At 42.7% G+C, this 20,540-nt stretch overlaps 1 protein-coding gene across 2 annotated transcripts in view; it reads left to right on the top strand.

Annotated features, from left to right (window-relative positions):
• The window catches only part of Bcar3 (BCAR3 adaptor protein, NSP family member), a 120,616-nt gene that overhangs the window by 34,522 nt on the left and 65,554 nt on the right, over positions 1-20,540 (top strand). For both annotated transcript variants that reach the window (XM_010625723.2, XM_010625728.2), the window contains one exon: positions 7,681-7,720. In XM_010625723.2, coding sequence (XP_010624025.1) covers positions 7,681-7,720 — 40 coding nt within the window. The remainder of the gene's footprint in view (positions 1-7,680; positions 7,721-20,540) is intronic.

Here is a 20,540-nt window from a genome sequence, read left to right as displayed (position 1 = left end):
GTAATCAAACCCCCGTAGATGTGACCTTACATATTTAGTATGATGTGTTACCCCTGTACACATGGAAAAAAAATAAAAAATAAAAATAATTAACATTTTTAGACCAATATGGCTGTCCATTTTTGAACAATGCCAACTCAACACAGTAAATTGGTGTTGTTCTCTTTTAGTACTTGAAATATCTCATTCCAGGCTCTCCTTGCCCCAAGGGTTTGTGTGAAAAGTGTGCTGTGATTCTGATGGCCTTTCCTTTGTATGTGATTTGTTTCTTTTCTCTTACTGCTTGTAGTATTTTGTTCTTCTGTTGGGTTTCTGGGATCTTGATTATTATATGTCTAGGTGTAGATTTTTTTTTATTGTATCTAGTTGGGTTCCTATATGCCTCAGTTATCTGAATGTCAAATTCTTCCCCTCTGTTTGGAAAATTTTCTGTCATTAATTCTGTGAACAGCTCTTTTAAGTCCTTTGTATTTTCTCCTGCTACTTCATGTATTCCTATCAGTCTTATGTTATTCTTCTTTGCATCATCTAGGAGTTGTTGGATCTATTTCTCATGATCCCTTACTGTTTTTAAGAGACCTCTCTTTTCATGGTCACTGACTGCAATCTTACATTCTATATCTGAGAGTCTATCTTCTCATTCTTTTATTCTGTTGTGTACACTTTCTATGGAGTGTTTAATCTCCTGGATATCTGTTTGAATCTGTTTTATGGATTCCATTTCTTTCCTATGTTGGGTGTTTACTGTTTCCATTTCTTTCTTATGCTGGGCCTTCATGGCTTCTATCATGGTCCTGAGCTCATCTATTTTTTGTCAGTTTCTGCTCTAGAGTCTCGAATCACGACTTCCATTTTGATCACTATCTCTATGGTTATCTGGGAAATTATTTCTGTTTTGAATTTTTCTAGAGCCTGATTGATCTGTTTTGTTACTTCCTGTGCTTTGAGTTCAGGGTGTCCTGGTGGTTCACTATCGGCCTTTTCATCCTCATTTGCCCTACTGTTTGCCATTGGTGAACTGGAAGTCTGTCCTTGTGTCTTGCCTAAGTGTTTTCTCATTTTTGTTTTTTGTTGTCGGACTGTCCTTGGTTTAATCTCTGGGTTATCACCCAAATCTTTGTGATATAGTTGCACCCTAGCTTCTGTGTCTCTAACGATCCACAGACATTCTCATCTTCATAACATCAGAGAAAACAGCTCATCAAATCAACCGCAATGCTTTATCCCAACAGATACAATCAGCAACACAGTATGATAAAGCACAACTTGGAAACTGACCACCTGTGGTAGTCACTAGTCTATCACTCTTAAATCATTTGAATTAAATTGAAATCAAGAAGTAGTCCAGAACATGTCTGCAGTGAACAAAATTTCAATATAGTGTATTTACCATTTAATGGCTCAGACAGAGCGAGGATGCAAGACCCCTGGTCTCAGTTAGCTGATGGCTGAACCCCATGATGCTGACTGACCTTGGGCTGCAAGGCCCAGATTGAATTCCCTAACCTTCTGAATGGCTGAACTCCACAACATTCTATTACAGGTTTCCCACATCCTTTCTTTAAAGATGTTCAAAGTTGGGAACTCAGAAAAATACCCTTGATGACCACCTCTGCCTCTGCAGAGTGGGTCCAAAGATTGGCACAGTCAGGAGATCTGAGAGTGCGTGTGGGTGGGGAGAGTGTTAGGGAGTTCAGGGGTGCCTGGGCAGCTACCTTCCCGGCGCTCAAGCAATGGCAGCTGGTCTGGGAGAAGGCATGGCTCTCCTTCCCGCGGTGGATCGGGGCCGGCGCTGGAGCGATGGCTGCCTGGCCAGGAGAAGCCAAGTGCAATTTTTAAATTGGGACTGTAATGTTTATCTCTGTTTTGCTTTGTTTGTTAGATTTTACTTTTTACTTAAACTATTTATAGTGGGAAGGCAGAGGGTCTAATTAATATTATTTGGCACACAGCTCCCACTTACAGCACTTAATATATGCCCATATATTACTTACCCTGTACTGGGCGGGCAGTATTTTATTATATTTTATTCTGTTACCAGGGATGGAACTCAGGACCTTGAGCCTGTGAGGCAGGCAGTCAGCGGCACCGCTGAGCTAAATCCCCCGCTCGCTGGGCAGTATTACAAATACTTTGATAGACTAATTTCACCTGCATTCAATCTCCACAACGGTCTTATGCTGCAGGTAGTAGTGTTATTACCATGTTACAGAGAAAACTGACGCATGGAGGTGTTTGTTCACATGGTGAACTGGGCCCGGTTCACACAGCTCAGAGCCTGTGCACGTCACCCCTCAGCCAGCTCGGCTGTCCTAGGAACCGTCTTCATTCACTAGTGGTCCTTGGGCCAAGAGGCATCATAATAGTGTGCCAGCAGGGGAGCTGAGCTGACGACTTCATCTACCCATAAGGACCTGTCTGTAATCTAGGGCTTCATTTTCATTTTGGGGGGTGGTGCTGGTTGCTCATTTTGAAACTTGCTTTAATGGATACTGAATAATTCGAGTTTCCTATAAGTTGTTCAGTCACAGTGATACCTTGATTTCTCAGTGTCGTCGCTGAAATCCAGATATAATTTAATTAGAGCATCCTTCAGACTAGCTCATCTATTCTACATATTACAAACAGAAATAAAGTCATCCTTTGTGATTATGGCTTTGTTTTCAAGCAGAACACATGTTGCCTAGGGTCTGCCCTTGTGTCTGGATCTGGGTGTATATAGTCCTTGTCCTCTCACCTCCTGAAAACTGAAATGTTCCTCTCCCCTTGTCTCCAGTGCACATGAACATTCCCTGGGCTGGTCCTGCGGCTAAGTTCCACATTCTCCCGGGAATGGGGTAGCATATCAACACTGGCCAGGCCCTGGGCTTTAGTGGGTCCTGAGGCAGTGCTGGCTATGGTGTCCCTCTCAGAGATGTCCTGTCCCTCTGTCCTGCCTCAGAACACCCTCTTTAATTTAATTGTACAGTACAAGGGTCACCTCAGTGTACAAACTTAATTTGTTTTACAATTTTGGGGAAGGTAGCTGCATTTGTGTTTGTAGGGGGGAAGATGGCCATGGTCCTGTTTGTCACTTGATGTGGAGTTTGAGAATGGAAGCAAAATTTTGCTGAATGATTTGTCTGTGAACAGAATTGTTTACGAACAGAAGTTTTGTGAACCAAGGTATTCTTGCACTTTGGTACTGTCAAGTATAGAGTATACTTTTTTTGAAACAGGGACTTGCTACATATCCCAGGCCAATCTCAAACTTGTGATCCTCTTCCTTCAACTTCCCAGGTAGCTGGCATTATAGGTGGCCATTCCCATGCTTGGTGAGGTTATTCTTTTAAAGCATTTGTTTGGGGTCCTCTTCTTTGCCTAATTAAAATGCCACCTTACTAGTTCAGGATGGGAAACACTGAAGACCTTTCACTTAGTAGCTTCCAACTTAACAGTGTTGTAAGTAAGCAGGACAAACCCTATCCAAGGGTTTGGTGATTGTCTTGATCTCAGCTATCACTATGTCTCCTTTCATGGTGTTTTCTGAGTTTGTGCTTGATTTTAATTAGTTCTAGGAACTTTAGCACTCTGCCAGGAGCAGAAGCTGTTGTGTGATATGTGTTGCAGGTGTTGAAAGTGAAACTAAGGTAAATGAAAGTAGAGTGAGAACAAGTTCAAGCTGGTGAGGAGATGACTTGCTGTAAATATGTTGAATCGTTCAAGGACAGGTAGGAATTTTGAAGGACGAAGAACAAGCATATTTGTACCAAAATCTGTATCCCTACTCTGCGGGCCAGTGATCGATGAGAGGCAAAGAAAAATGATAGACATCTTGAAAAAAGGGTCCCTAAAGTCTTGATTGTACTTTAAAATAATTTTCATTGTGTGTATTTAAGATAAGCCGTATGACATTATGGGATACTATAGTAATGAAAATTAACATATCCATCATCTCCCATAGTTACCCATGGTTTTTGTTTTTGTTTTTGAGGCAAGGATAGCTAAAATCTACTCATTTGGCATGAATCCCAGATTTAGTACTATTTTATTATCTATAAGCCTGGTGTTGTACATAAGATTTTTCAATTGACTCATTCTACATATGGGCTACTTTGTATCCTCTGACCTATATCTCTCTATTCCCTCCCTCCACCAATTCTTAGTAATCACTATTTTGTTTTCTATCTCTGTATATTTAAACTTTTTAGAGGCCACAAAAAAAAGTGAGGTATGGTATAATTTTCTTTCTGTGTATGGCCCAAGGCTCATCCATGTATGACGAATGGCAAGATCTTAATTCTTTTTTCAGGACTGAGTAATAGCCCATTATATATAGATTGTGGGATAGAAAGATATTTTAAATCTTTAACAATTTAAATTTAATTTTCTTAGATCTCAAGTCTTACATCTTTTTTCATATTTACTGAAACAGGAAATAACTATCACTTGACGTGATCTCTTCTTTGAGTGTGGACAGGGAACCCACTCCTGCTTCTAGAAAGGGGGTGAGGCTTAGCCCTCCCACCAGCCCAGCAGAGTTTTCATGTGCATTTCAGCATGATAAGGAGAAGAGTCCAGCTTTCAGAAGGTGAAAGGAAAAGGACTTTATAACCAAATCTGGTGGGAAGGGCAAAGATCATAGCACAGTTCCAAATAAAATTACTAAAATAATGACAAGAGCAGTACTTTAAAAAAGAGTTTACTGTCAAATCCTGTCTGTATGGTCTTGGTATTTGGCAGATCATTTCCCAAAAAATGAATGAAATGAAGCTCAAGGATATGTGACAGTGTTCGTTGCCAATAAAAAGAATGCAAGCTCTCAAGCAAAAATTAGAATTTTGGAAAACCTTATTCTCTACCATGAACTTGACAGTTCCTGATACTGACTTCTGTACTTAGATCAGTGTTGATATTAATAAGTGTGAGAGTGGCTTCTTTTTTATTTTCTTTGAGGGAGAGGTTGGCATTGAGGATTGAGCCATGTTTTTGGTATTGGAGCCACACATGTACCAGGAAAGTACTTTATGCATTTAATTTTTTAAAATATAATGTTGAGATGGATCAAATTTGGGAGATTTACACAACTCAGTAAGCCGGTAGGTTCCAGAGTACTGGTTATGAATGACACATGGATAAAGGATCATTCGGAGTGAGAATAAAAGACACAGTTGCAAGTAAGACGCGGTCCCCTGTGCCTATAATCCCAGCTACTTGCGGCTGAGGCAGGAGGATCACAACCTGGAGTTTAACCTGGGCAACTTAGTGAGACCTTATCTCTAAAATAAAATAAAAAGGGCTGGGCATGTAGCTCAGTGGTAGAGCACTTACCTAGCTTCCTGGAAGCCCTGAGTTCAATCCCCAGGGGAAGAGAAGAGGGCAAGGGAGGGAGGGAATTTCAGATTCCATATTAAAACTTAACCTTTAAGAAGCTTCCACTTTTGCTTTTTTACTTTTGGTATGCTATCAAAGCAGAATATTCATAATTACCTGAAAGTCTGTTAAAATACCCCTCCCTTTTCCAGTTATAAATCAGTGCGAGGATGGATTTTCATCATTTATTTCAACCAACACATACCTGGTAACAGACGAATGTAGCAGATATGAGAATTCAGCTGGCTTCTACTGAGCCAGCCATGAAAAAGATTCGTGAAGGAAAAAAAGGATTGACACTCACTAAATTTTTGTTATCAAAATGCATCTATTTTAATGTTTTTATGGAAACGTCAATTATTTAGAAGTTTTAATTAATAGATTTTTAAAATTTCTTTTAATTTCTAATAGCTCAAGCTGTGTAATCAGTAGCTACTGCCCCATGAGCCAAGGCTCTTTGGGGTCCTTGATTGTTTAGTGTTAAAGACTCTGAGACCAACAAGTTGAGAAGCATCACTTTAGATAGTATATACCAATTACCCATGCATTAAGGCATGGATGTGTGTACATAAAATATATCTTATAATATATGTAAAAACAGAAATACCAAGACTGTGATATCAACAGCATTTCAGTGGTTCCGGCACTTTTCTGTACTCAAGGCCAGAACACTGGGCCTGTAACCTAAATGTTAATTCAGTAGCAAATCAAGGTGTGGAGGTTTAAAGGAGGAGCACCGCTGAAGTGCTGCTGTTGTTTGCAGTACTGACGGGACAGTTCCAAAGAAGCAAGCCTCAAGACATCGGTATGCTGTCCTGTCCAGCTGCTGCCCTGAGCTGAGGCCTACAAGAGCAGGTGCCCCAGAGCAGCAGACTGACTCAAGCTGCCTGATGGCATCAGCAGCCTGAAGATAGTTTGCCTCCTGTGAAGGCTTTGAAAAGCAGATTCATACCCCTCTTTGATGGGAGTGCACCCAGGGATGGTGAATTTAAGCCCTTTGGAATCCGTTACTCCTATAAAGGGATGCTTTTCAGGACCTGGTCTCTGCATGCAGAGGGACATCTTGGGCACCATCCAGCCCCTGTGCTGTGTGCAGCCATAAGGGGACGGTCAAACCTGTGCGAGGGTGTTGGGGCTGAATCATTTCCAGCACGAGATAGTTGTGTGCCGGACCTGTGGATCAGGGTGCAGTGGCCTTTGTGCTCTTGTTCAGGGGAGAGTGCTGCAGTCTCTAACAGCCCAGTGAGTGGTCCCCAGAAGTCTGGGGGTTGAGCTCTGCTGCTCCGGGGGTGGGGTGATGGCCTGCTTGTCAGTGCGTTCTGGTTCACCGCTTTGTGACGGACATGGCCCTTCAGTGGGTGGCTTTGCTAAGATGCCTCCCTCTTGCTTCGGGGAGTCTACCTTTCAGGCTTTAGAGCAGTTCTGTCCTTTGTAAACAGTCTCATTTCTATAGGGCACTTGTTGAGTTATTTGAAGTTGAGGTCTCTGACAACAGCTGTCCACATCATGAGGGCCAGCTGACTATAATCCTTCCAGCACTGAAAACATTGGCTGTTGTGTCTCCTCCCTCTTCTGTTGTTATGGTCAGATCTTCGTTCCATTTTCTGTAATAAGTTACCTCCTCAGTGTCACCCACTGCTGTGTACTTGTAATTGTCTAATTAATTCTGACATATTATTATAAGCGCAGACCCTAAATGGGAGACAGCACTGGGCAACAAAGAAAATTAGGGTGAATTGCCCGGGTTTATACCAGAAGTATGTGGGAGCATCCAGCGATGAGGAAGATGTGGTTGAGAAGCAGATCTGGGTACGAGGCCCCCTCCCTCCCTCATCCACACACTGCACATTCGGGCTGATGCTCCACCTACCTGACCTTCTCCACTCTACTGTCAGAGTGGGCGCAGCGCAGCTGCTGTTTGGGGATTAACGTAGATGATGCCGGACGATGCCTAGATGATGTTCTGCTCTCTCCTTTGCCCCCTTGGAGCTCCTTGCTTCAAACTTTAAGGCTAGTTTTTATTTTGGAGTAAAACTGGAATTGCCACACATAAGTAGTCTAACATTCTCAGGCCTGGATTTGACAGGAGAGCATGTGGCGCTTTTGGACTGAGGTCATGGTGTTATTATTCTCCCACCCCCGTGAAAATAATCTGTCTCTGTGTTTTGACTTCCAGGTCTGTCTCTTGTGAGTCTCATCTCGGGGATGGGGTGGGGGAGGCATCTTAATAACTTTAGTGAATGGGGCGAAGTAATGTGGAGCACATTTTATTCAATATAACACTGCGTTGTTCCCGATTGTTCTCAAATTTCTGTTTTCTCTTTTCAGAGATCCACATCTTCTGGACCCAACTCTGGAATATGTGAAGGTAGGAAACCAGGATTTAACATGTCCTTGTGAACCTGTATAATAGATTTCCCGTTTCTAACAGTGTCGCCAGATAGTGCTGCAGCCTGACATGTAGAAAGCTGGTTGGATTGCAACAACTGGGGGAAATATGAGACTTGCTCAGACCTTTGGTAAATTTTATAGGGGTCTCATGTCTTCTTCAGGTCCACAATCATTTCCCCCTTATGTAGGCCACATGGGTTTTAAAATTCAAATATTTTTTAAAAAAGAAAGGTATGGCTCATACATTTAATATCCTACTAGAGGTCTGGGGGCAACACCTCGTAATCAAACTCATTTGGGCAGTGACGTGTAAGAATATTCACACCTGGGGGATTAAGTAGATGACCGATGATTCTATGTAATTCCATGTCACATTTTGCCACCAAATGAGGCCTACTTTTGCAGCCAGATGAGTTATTTCTTAAATTTGTGGTTTTTAGAGTTACTGCATTTTGGTAAATGAGGAATTGTGGACCTGTATTTACCTTCAGTGGTGCACTGAGGGCTCCCTGAGGTTTTACGAGCTGTCTTTCCGACAGCTGCATTTTATTCAGCAGCTCATCTGGGACCTCGAAATAATTTACTTTCCAATGGGGCTGAGGGTCAGTGCTTCTAAATATTCAATTCTAAATAACATTTTCCTTCTGAGCAGAAAGAAAAGATGTTCTTCACTTCCTCCCTCTATCCTTTTTGGGGTGTGTATGCTTGCTTTATTTTATTTTTGAGCTATAATTAAAAGTTACCTCCCACAGAAGAGAGAAGTCTGATGTGTCACGCCTAGATTTTCAGTGACATATATTGTTATTTTTCAGGAGAAATCATGGCATGTGTCAGAACTTAAGCTGTCCTCCTTAGCAGCCAAAGTCTGTCTCATTATTCCAGTGGCAGCATCCCTATTTCAGATCCCTGAGACCCATCTCTTTGTCCTGTACTCTTCCCTTCCCCAGAAAGCTGGCATTTCCTCCTCTTTTAGACCAGAGGACAAATGGGAAGGGAGAGTGCTCTGGTAACATCACCTGGTCACTGGAGCTGGTGTAATAACGTTTGTTGCAGTGGAGCTGGATGTTGTTTTTTCCCTCTCTTACTCCTAAATAATGTCTGGGCTGTGCTTTCAGTGCAGTGAATGTGTAATCTAAACCAGCAGGGGCACCACAGCTGGGTCTGTGCAGGGCCTTTTAAGCAGTGTGTCTGTTCCTTCTAGATGCATTGTGTGTGTTTTTCTGTAGATTATGTACTGCCAAGCACTAGGGGGTGAGACTTACAGACCAGGATTGACTCGACTGTGGCATAAAAAGTGTGTATTGGAATTGTGAGTATGTAAGTCACAGCAGCCCTGTAAAAACCACTTTATGCCATGTTTCAGAGGTTAACTGTCTCCCACCACCGGCCTGGTAAGGCTGTGTGTAGGAAGTATATCCCTGGTCCTTACTTCAAGAACTCAGTTTTTGTTTTCTTTTTTGTAGATGTCAAATTCCTTTTAATTCCTGCAATGAATTTTAAAGTTAAACATAGAGAATTTTAGAATAGCTTGTTTTAGTACAGTAGTCCCCCTTATCTATCGTTTTAGTTACCTGTAGCCAACCATGATCCAAAAATATTAAGGGGAAAATTCTAAAATAAATAATTCAGAAGCTTAAATTGTATGCTTTTCTGAGTAGCATCTTGAAATCTCTCACTGTCGTGCTGCATTGTGCCTGGGACAGAATCATCTCTGATCCATGAACCCGTGCTGTTTGTGCTGTCCTCCCATTGGCCACGTAGTAGCTACCTTAATTATTAGATCAACTGTCATGGTATCACAGTGCTTGTGTCCAGGTGACCCTTATTTTACTTAATAATGTTCCCAAAGCAGAAGAATCATAATACAAGGAAGCAGAGAGCATGAAACAGAAATTTTGTCCTGTGTTGGAGACACTGCAGGGCATAAGGAAACAACACAGTATAATGTATGTAGGATTTCAGGCATTGGGAGAGTCATCCTGCAGGGGGATTCTGGAGGGTGCCTCATGTGGCTGTGAGGGGATTTTATATTATCCAAACTACTGCATTCTGTCTGTGGGTATTGATTGTTCTGAGATGAGCTATTGATTAAGAAAGAGATACAGTGACTAGGGGTGTTTTCCATTTATTTTGGCTCTCCCTACCTTCCCTAGGCAGTGACATATGATTGAACTATTCTTGGGAGGCTCTAAGTGTTCTTTTCAAGAACTCGTCGAAGTGTTTTGAGAATTTCTTGTTCCGCCAGACCTGAGTTGAATTTGGTCACCACCTTATAAATGAGGTGTGCCTGTGTCCCTCCTGAATGTATCTCAAATTTTTCTTTCTTTCTTTCTTTCTCCCTTTGCCCTTGGTCCAGACTGGATGGCTTGGGAATTTGTCGGGCCGGTGTGAAGTGTTTTTGCTCGCCTCCATGGGCAGTAGTGCTCCAAAAGCAGGTTCACAGAGGCCTTGGACCTCAAGGTGAAAGAGGCCCACGTGTCAGAGATCTTGAGCCAGTGCAGGTTCATTTAGAACTTCTCAGGCTTAGCTCCCTCTGGGCCCGCCCATTAGTCAGTGTTATCTGACGCCTCACAGCTATAGGGGCTGTAGATAAATCAAGAGAGGTGGGAGAGTTGCAGAAAACGTGGATGTTGTTTGGACCTTTGACTTTAAGTTATTTCTTAAAGCTGTTGCCCCTCAGTCCTCTGCACATATGCCCTTTGGGCATGCAAAAAAGTAGGAATTCTGTGAGACATATATTGCACCATGAAGGGACCTTCTGGTGGTGTAAGAGACAAGTCCTAAAAAGCAAAAGTTAAGATGCCAAATTTTTAGGCATTCATTGTGACCCCAGTGTGCAGAGCAGTCTGATCCCTGCTTGAGTCTCATCTGGGCAGCAGAAGCACCTGGTGGGCCAACAAACAGCAGACCCCAGGTCACCCTGTCTTTAGATGCTGCCGTCCTCCCATCTGGAGACTTCTGACCATCTTCACCTGCTTTCCCACTGCCCAGGGAGAAGAAAGAGGTCTGGGACCTAACTCCTTGGAGGAGGGGGAGACGAGGTACCAAGGCTGACCCCATAACCAGTGGGGTCAGTGGGGACTTCACTGTTATGGCAAGACAGAGCTAGAGAGCGAAAGATTCCAAAATTTGGTTCTGCCCAGTTTGTATTGTGTCCTCCTAATGCCGTAGGGTTTGAATTACAGCACATTAATGTGGCTTGAAAGGGGACCAGTTTCTCGGTTGCTTAGTTACCGTAGTTCTTCCTGGTGTGGAATGGAGGGAAATATGCAGGCTGGGAAACTCCAGGACTGCTTGGGGGTTCTTTTGTGTAGCAGGCTTGCCTCTTTCTCGGCTGCCCAAAGGCACCTAAACTCTAAAGGCTCAATTTGATGTTTGAATGCGATCGGAAAATAAAAAGCAGATTCATAGTAAGTAGGCCAGAAATTTTGGAATCTTATTTCACTATATTTCTGTTTCTTTAATTCTGGACCTGGAGAAGATAGTTTGTTCTTTGCTTTTCTACTTCCTTGTTTTCCTAGCTCTTGCCTTCTTTCCTCATAATTTCTTTTCCCATGGTTGCTCTAAACATGATCACCTTGAAGGTCTGAATTTCACTATTTTGTTTAATCAGTTCTTATCTGTAATGAAATAGAACTGATCTTCTCTCACTACATCTGAAGGAAACCATTTCTTCCAGATTAGGAAGCAGAAATCTTCACATTGACCCCTTTCCTCTGGGCCTACCGTGTAGTTACTTTTTGAGCTAGTGATGTAAGGCTCTGGAATTTTCCTCTGCGTACCTAGCATACCTTATCCTAGATAAAACCACATTTTTTCTTCTAGAAGGAGGAAACAGCTTTTAGGGGCAGTAGCCTTGGGCCTAATTGTGCAACAGAATTTTATCTTGTAACTGCTTTACCTACTTTCTGTCCTCCTTGGGTTTTGCCATATTTTTACCCCCATTAAAATATATTTATTCCATGACCAGTTTCTTAGATGTGTATCAGTTGGTTGCTTAGAAAATTTGGTAAAATAGTTGTGCTACCATGTGAATAATGACTCTATGTGTTTGAGAATGCAAATAAACACTCAGTGTGTTTCCTTTCCCAAATGGTGATCCAGCAGAGACTCCATGGGAGTAGGTGTGGATCCACGCTCTGTCTCTGATTGGCAGGGTGATCTTGCACTTACCTGCTACCTTCTCTGTGATTCCATCTTCCTCACAGCTAGAAAACCTTGTAGCTTAACATTTTTAGGAATCCCTATCCTAGGATAGGCTAGAAGGGAAGATTTTTTAGCAAGTGGTAAAAGGAGTTCTTATTTATGCTCTCACTCTTTTTTTTTTTTTGAGACAGGGTCTCACTATGTAGTTGACACTGACCTGGAACTCACTATGTAGCCCAGGCTGGTCTCGAACTCACAGCGATCCTCCTGCCTCAGCCTCCTGAGTGCTGGGATTGCAGTCATGCAGCACCACATCCGGCTATGCTGTCACTCTAGATCATAAAATTGTTGTGTTAGTTACTTTTCTTTCATTGCTGAAACAAAATACTCAACACCCAAAGTTAAAGGGGGTGCTGGTTTGTTTAGCTCAGAGTTTGTGGAGGTTTCAGCCCATAGTTGGCTGGCTCCAAGGCAGAGTGGCACATGGCAGTGGGGCTTCACAGAGGAGAGAACAGTTTCTTGTAGGCAAAGGCAGCAAAAGCAATAAGGGAAGTCTAACCTCTCTCCGTCCCTTTTATTTTATCCAGACTACCAGGATTAGGCAGTGCCAAAGCAGACAGTGGGCTGATTTAGTTATCACACACTCAATGCCAGCCTATCACACTCTGGATTTAGCCATCTCTGAAAAAGCCCTATGACAGCCTGAGGCTTTGAGGGGACATCTAGACACAAACCATCACACTTTTTATTTGATTGGACATTTCTTGTTGTATCTCAGACGCTAAGACCAAGGACCTGATAGATAATGGTCCACTTTGGATGTTGCCTCACCCAGATTATTTGCTTTGTGATTTATATTTTTTGTGCGCCATTATATTTTTACTTTTGTAACCCCTTTTGTACCTGTAAGACTGACTTTTATTTTCACTCTTTTATCGTCTCTTTCATTGAGCTACTTCTTTAAGCTTCAGGAGTTGCCTTTGCCCCCTTATGTCTCTTGCTCCATATTTATCTGTATAATCTATCTTCTTTTTGCTGAAGAGTGATTCTTTTCAGCCTCTTTACTTACAGGCCTACAGTTACTTTAGTAGAGTGTCTTTTCTGGGGGTAATTTAAAGTTTGGTTTGTATTTTTGAGACAGGGTCGCATTCATGCAGTTCAGACTGGCTTTTGAACTCACTGTGTAGTCCAAACTGGCCTTGAACTCTTGACAGTACTCCTGCCTCAGCCTCCCTGGAATTACACGTATGTGCCACCACACCTGGTATATGTACTTCAGGTAGAAGTGATTACAAGGACAGAGCTGGGTGATTTTTCTTCTGTTTCTTTCTAGATTTTAAAATAATTTTTTCTAGATTTAAAAATAATTTATTCCAATGGAAAATAAGTCATCCTTAAGAAAGATAAATTGGAAAATTTAGCAAAGTGGAAAAGAAAATTTGGAACGCCTGTGTTTTCAAATTAGTGGTGAGGAGGCAAGTATGTTTGGGTGGGCAGGCTGTGAACAGCATAATGCGGGCCTGTAGACAAAGGCCTGCTCTCCAGGCGACAGGGGAAGGAAGTGTCCAACAGAATGCAGCCTTTGTTCCTGGCTAGATTCCTAGGGAACAAACATCCTTTTTCTTCAGCAGTCATCCCTGGTGTCCCTGAGCTGGCTTTGCAGGTTAGGAAAAGAAAGGACAAGACTAGAAGTGCTGTCCTGACTGGGCCGAGCCACTCAGCTTCTTCCTCCATGGTGCAGATGAGCCCAGGGAGGCTTAAAAAGCTGTCCTTTGTGGGCCTGACACTGAAAATCCTCCTTCCCAGAGGGTCTTCTAAGTCTGTAGACTTAAATCTGACTGAGGCGCAGATCTCAGCAAGGCCATTTCCTGCATTCTGCTGGGAACACTTTAGGTCACCCACCAGATTAAAAGAACAGTAATTATGTGAATTCCAGCACAAGAACAAGTGCCCTGGCTATGGGGGACCTCACCGAGTGAAGGAGCAGCGTGACTTCAGGTCCCTTTTCGAGCTCGGCATGGCTGCAGCCTTGGTCACAGTCACAGAGCTAGCTGTCGCTGAGGAAAGTCTCTTCTTCCAGCAGGAAAACAGGCCAGTCTGCTCTGAATTAGCCTGCTAACAAAGCCATGAAAGGGACTTAGGGAGACAACGGCATGCTGTACGTTCCATGAGATTTTAACAAGTTGTATGAACCAAATAATGGCCTGATTGGCTGGCTCTGCGGGTTTTTGCCTGAGTGTGCACATCCGCAGAGCCAGCACCGTCCTCTGTGGGACCAGGGGTCAAGCTCTGCCAGCGGTGGATGTGAGGCGGCCTTGGCTCGCACTAGGCTCACGCTCCGAGGACCAGGAGGGAGGAGCCCCTGCCTGGCTTTACCCGCTCTGCCCCCAGAGCCTTCTCCTCGGATATTCTCAGGAGGTTTGGTGTTACCATGGTTATAGAAAATCGCTGAAGCGGGGTGGGAAGACAGAAGAAAGAGGTGGCCAGTCCCTCGTTCAGTAGAATCTTCTTATCCTTCCTTCAGGTCTGTGAAGGTGTGGCCACTTATAAAAAGTAAAACCTTGTCATAAAAATACATATCCACGTGCTTGCCTCATCAGCACATTTACTAAAAATACACATCCGTATGAAAGCCTGCGTGTACACGCATGTCGTGACGTTCATTAGCCGTTACTGACAAAAACTGGAAGCAAACCAAATGTCCTTCAGCTGGTGAACAGACTACAGGATATCCACACAATGGCATAGTAAATAGAAGCAGATATTGAAGCAAACGGAACTGTATGGTGACTCCCAAATGCATTCTGCTGAGTGGAGGTAGATGGTATCACAAGACTACAGACTATGATTATACTTGTATGACCCTCTGGAAAAAGACAAAGCTTACAGTGATAGAAGAAAATCAGTAGCTGGCAAAGGGATGAGAGAAGAAGGCCTCTGCTAAGGGGAACATTTTGGGATAATAGAAATAGCGTGGCTGTGGTGGTACTTACCCAACTGATCATTTATCAGAGCTCATAGAACCGTTCTAAAAAGGGTGATGCTTACTGAATGGAAATGAAGCTCAATTAATCTGATCTGGTTCAAGCTTGCCTCTTTGCCCTTATTCACTGCCGCCGTGGTAGGTGAAGTTTGCAGTCCTGAGACGGGCTGCATCAGGGAGGCCAGACCTCTGATCAGCTGGAGAGCATGGTGACTTACGGATCCTTCTCTCTACCCACGCACTCATTCAGCAAATATTCCTGGGTTTCTGTCTTGGGTTTATAAGTCAAATCAGGCCAGGTGGGAGGAAGGTGTCATCAAGAGCCCTACCTTAGAGAGTGACGGTGGGAATGGAGCGGCCAGGTGTCCAGAGGCCTTTTACAAAGAGAATTAAGATCCGTTTTATTAGGCAAGATGACAGATCCTGGCAAGGCTTGAATGGAGCAGGTGGGGAGAGGAAGTTGAGACAGTTCCAGAGTTTACACAAGGGCCTGGTATCTTGCCAAAGCGAGTCAGTGCTCTAGGGAGGAAAGGAGATTTCCAGGTGGAAATCTCTTAGGACCACAGTGACATGAAATGAATTCACGAGCATTTGGAGATTTTAGACCAAGGGAGTGAACAGACTGTTATATCCCAAGTCTAGGTATGACCCACTGCCTGTTTTTTTATGGCCCACTAGCTAAGAAAAATAGACTTTATATTTTAAAATATTCTTTAAAGCCAAAAGTGGAAAAATTATACAAAATTCAAATTTGGATGTATACACATAAAGTTTTGTTGGAATATGGCCAGACTCATCCATAGATATATTGCCTGTGGCTGCTTTTGCACTGTGATGGTGGCTCGAGTAGTTGCGGCACTGTGGCCTACAAAAGTAACAGAATCCTTTACAGAAAAGTTTTCCAGACCCCCCCTGCTCCAGGCTGACTGTACCTCTGCTGTTTGTGTTTTGCCTTCCTAATGATACATAGCCTGTTTTCAACAACAACAAAAAAAATTGTCTTCTCATGCTGGCACTTCCGTGGTGGGACCTTGGATCACCTATTATATCTTATATCATCTTTATCTTGCCTAAGGACCCAGCAGTGAATCTGTGCAAGGCTTATGAGCTTGCACCATCACAGAGACACCATGCAATACCATGCAGGATCTGGCTGCCTTTTGGCATCTTGGGGCAGAACTGTTGGCTCTGAGCACCATCTCTCTGCTATTCCAGTCAGTTCTGGCATCTTCGGCTCTGCTGAATGAATAAGTGTGGGCATAGCCTGGGTAGTTGGATTCAACATTGTTCCGTCAGGACCACCCAACATGAATTTTCTCATATCCTAAGTCAGAAAGAAGTGAATCCTCCCTGACCTTGATGGTGTGAGAAAAGTTCCAACTTTCTGGAGGTGCTCAAAGAAGCCTGGTCTGGCTAGTGGGTGCAATGACGCAATGAACATTTGGGGTAAATTTTATATTGTGCTATAGGCTTCTATCACCCTCCCCAGTTTAAGGGTGACAGTTCCGAGACAAAGACCACGGAAAACTAACAGACAAACAAGAATTGACCAAGATTTTGACCAGTTTCAGCTCCATAGCTGGACTTGAAATCAAGGTGGCAAATCTCCTATGCTCTGCCATCCTGGCCTTTCCTACTACCCTGGGTCTGTGCTTTTCTCTAGGTATGAAAAGTTCTTCTGAAACAGAACAACAGAATGGTTTGAAGTGGGTTTTCTTGCCTTAATAAATAGTGACAGAGTGACTACATAGAACTAGATGCAAAGGGCATTTAAATGAAGGGAAATGGAAATGAGGTTGTTTCAAAAATTTTTATGTTTCCAGAAGCAAGTAACATAGACTCCTCGAAGAATTTTCAAGAAAGTCTTCAGTGCTTTTATTCCAAGTCAGCTAGGAGGTTTCCACACCTAACCTCAGTCTGTTTTCTCTTGCCAACTTGATACAAGGTAAAAACGGTGGGATCACTGTTGTCCCCTTAAATACTGACATGCAGGTAGACATATGTACTGTTTTTAGAAATGTGGTTCTGGCATCTTCTGTGATGTATCTACTCAGGAGATCTTGTTATCAATTATGGGGACCCACTAACCACACAATGCCTGGTCAAAATTTTTTAGTGCTGGCATCATTTGCTGTTAAAGTCTGCCCTCTAGTGGTTAACAGTGTCTGAACCGTTTGACTACAGTTTAGTTTTGTCAATATTCTGGACGCTTTTAATATTAAATCTAATTGTACACCATGTTGTTATATATTTCAACTTCAGAAAGAAGGGCTGTGTTTACAATATAGTAAAAGACACGTGGTTTTCGTTGGCTTCATATAAGGCATTTACTATCAGAACTGTCTAATGTTCTGGAACGGAGCTCGGAAATGCTAATGCTGTACATCAGTATGTGGGCAGGGGGCTGGTATTTATTTAGTCAGAAGTTTTCCATGTGGTAACCGAGAAGTTTCCTTGAAAGAACTTGTATTTGAATTGTGATTTGACGCGGGGGTGGGGGCAACAACAACTGGCAGTGTGCCAGGAAGGCAGCTAGCATTAGATGCAGCGGAAACTGAGGGAGGCACGTTGAGATTACGGAGGGACGTCACCCCTGGGGGCCAGCGGGTGCCATAGTGGACTGGAGCCAGAGCGGGCATCCGGAGCCAGCAGACAGTGAGGAAGCGTCATGCACTCTTGGAATTGACCGTTCTGAGATGGTCAGTTTGTTCAGACAACAAAAAGACAGAGCTTGGGGAAATTTTTTTATTTATTGTCAAAATAATATAAAACTACAAAGTGCTTTACAACTTCATTTTTTCACTGTACACCGTTCCATGTTAAAGATGTAGGCCAACCTCCTTCCTGTTTTGGAAGGGCTATATGGTACAGGTCAAGCATCCCTAACCCAAAAATCTGGAATCCAAAATTCTTCAAAATTTAAAACGTTTTCAGCAACACTTTGATGCCACAAATGAAAATTACCATACCAGGGAACTTTGTTTTGTGCACAAAGTTCTTAAAATATTATATAAAATACCTTCTGGCTATATGATTAAGATATGTATGAAACATGAATAAATTTCTTGTTTAGACTTTGATTTCATATCTCATTATGTATATGTAGATATTCTGAAATAAAATATGAAATCCAAAACACTTCAGCATTTCAGATAAGGGACGCTCAAACTGTATTATGTGGTAGGAAATTCAGTTAAATGTAACCGATTTCTCACTGACACTTGTATTTTTCTAATGTTCTGTTAAAAGCAGTTTTGCAGTTATTACTTAGTCGTTTAACAGTATCTATTGAGCATGCAGCCGTGTGCTGGTCACTGGTCTAGGGACTCGGGATTCAGTCTCCCTGATTCTGTTCTGGGAGTGGCAGAGGCGCAGGACAGAAAGAAAGACTGCAGAGTCAACGTGTTAGATTGTGCTGAGCGCTCACCAGGAGAGATTCATGCCAGGGAAAGCCTCGCCCCAAATGTGGCTGTGGAGGGGAGGGGCGAGTCACCGGTGATGTCTAAGCAAGTAGCAAGGGCAGAGGCATGAAGTTAAAGCCTGCCTCTTCCATAGAGGAGCCAAGAGGCCAGAGATGGGCAGGAGGACGTGTGAGCTCATGTTGGCGACAGAGACTGAGGTAAGAGAGGAACAAAGGAGTCAAGGCAGGATGTGGGGCCTGCGGTGAGAGTAAGCATTTTAATACTGGAGGGCGAGGTGGGGAGCTGCTCCAAGTTCACTTTGGCTTCCACGTTGCTGGTAGTCACCCTTGGGGCACAAAGGCAGAAGGGGGAGACCGTCGGGAGGTCACTGTGGTTGTCCAGAGAAGAGGTGATGGCTTGGACCTACAGAAGCAGAGAAAGTAGTGGAGAAAAGGAATTAGATATGAAGCAAGGGTTTCCTGCTGAGTTGGATGTGGGCGAGAGAAGAGAGGATAAGGCCGGAAGCGTGGTGGTGCTGCCAGCTGAGATGGCTCCAAGTGCGTTTATGCAAAAATTTCTATGAAGATAAAAACCTAGGAGTAAATGATCAAGAATTCGGTAATGAGTAGGTCAAAATAAAATTCCTGGCAACTAAGAGGGGTTTTCTTGTTGATTTTTGTTTTTCATGTATCAGTTTACAGATTTTCTCTTAATAGTGTTTTTATAATACACATACAAATAAAAACCTATTTTTTATATCTTGGTTTTCTCCATGAGTATAATGCTGAAAATGCGTGGTTCAATCAAAATAATTTAAAACAAAGGTTTTAAATATAGCCAGGCATGGTGGCACATGCCTGTAATCCCAGCACTCGGGAGGCTGAGGCAGGAGGATTGCTGTGAGTTTGACCAGCCTGGGTAAAATGCGTGGTTCAATCAAAATAATTTAAAACAAAGGTTTTAAATATAGCCAGGCATGGTGGCACATGCCTGTAATCCCAGCACTCGGGAGGCTGAGGCAGGAGGATTGCTGTGAGTTTGAGACCAGCCTGGGCTACATAGTGAGTTCCAGGTCAATCTCAACTACATAGTGAGACCCTGTCTCAAAACAACAACAACAACAACAACAAAAAAGATTTTAAATATATTAGAGAACAATTTTTAAACTCTTTTGTCTCAAGATCTCTTTACATTCTTCAAAAAAACTTTAAAAGTGGTAGTGGGGTGTAGTTCTTTATATTTATCATATTAACAATTTAAATGGGGAAACTTTAAAATATTTCCTTCATTTTTATTCAATAAACATGTCATGTATGTTTAATGTATTTAAAACCAACAGTTAACCTGCTATATATAAGTAAATATAAATAGCATGTTTTTTCTAAAAATAATCATTTTCCAAGGCAAAACAAAGTTTAGTGGTATCTTAGTTACTTTTCTTGTGTCTGAGATATAATACCCAACACCACAAGTTAAAGGAAGAAAGGTTTATTTCAGCTCACAGTTTGTAGAGGTTTCAGTCCATAGTTGTCTGGCTCCAAGGCAGGGTGACATGGCAGAGGGGCATCACAGAGGAGAAACAGTTCATGGAATGGCAGGCAGAAGACAGTGAGCAACAAGCAGCCAACAATCTGCCTTTTCCTTTTTTCCCATCCAGGCTACTAGTCTTTAGGGTGGTGCCACCTAGAACTCTGCTAATTCCAATCAGTGGACTAATTTAGTACCACACACCCTTAATCCCAGTGTCACATGCCCTAGATCCAGCCAGTTCCAAAAAGCCCTACCTGTGAGCACATGAGGCCTTGGGGGCACTTCTAGATGCAACCTATAACAAGTGGTAAGAATGGCATTATTTGACATGTTTGCAATTCTGTTTCATGTCTATTCCATTAGAATACAGCTTGATTCTCATATCTGCATTAGCATTCAGTCTGCTATGTTATGTTGTTTTGGTTGAACTCAAAAGAAAACCTAGTCTTGCAGAGACATTTAGTTCAAAAAGGGCCTTTACTTCAAATGGCCTTTTCAGATAATGACAGGTGTTCTTTGATACTAGGCTAGAACTCAGTGTGTGGTAGTCTCTTACAGGTTAATTGCAGTGTGGAATCTGAAGCACACCAATGAATGTGTTTTACATTGCTTGTTTCAAGTCCACTTGGCTGTCTTGCAGTTCGAGTGGATCATTTATTTACCCATGCATGATTTGGGGCCATAATACATTTGTCATTTGAAAAATACTGGTTTCATGAGTTATTTAGATCACAACA

Source organism: Fukomys damarensis, unplaced genomic scaffold (genome assembly GCF_012274545.1).
Source record: "Fukomys damarensis isolate Sample0158 unplaced genomic scaffold, DMR_v1.0_HiC HiC_scaffold_33, whole genome shotgun sequence".
In the NCBI taxonomy this organism is placed as follows: Eukaryota; Metazoa; Chordata; class Mammalia; order Rodentia; family Bathyergidae; genus Fukomys; species Fukomys damarensis.
This window is presented reverse-complemented; position numbering and strand designations above follow the sequence as displayed.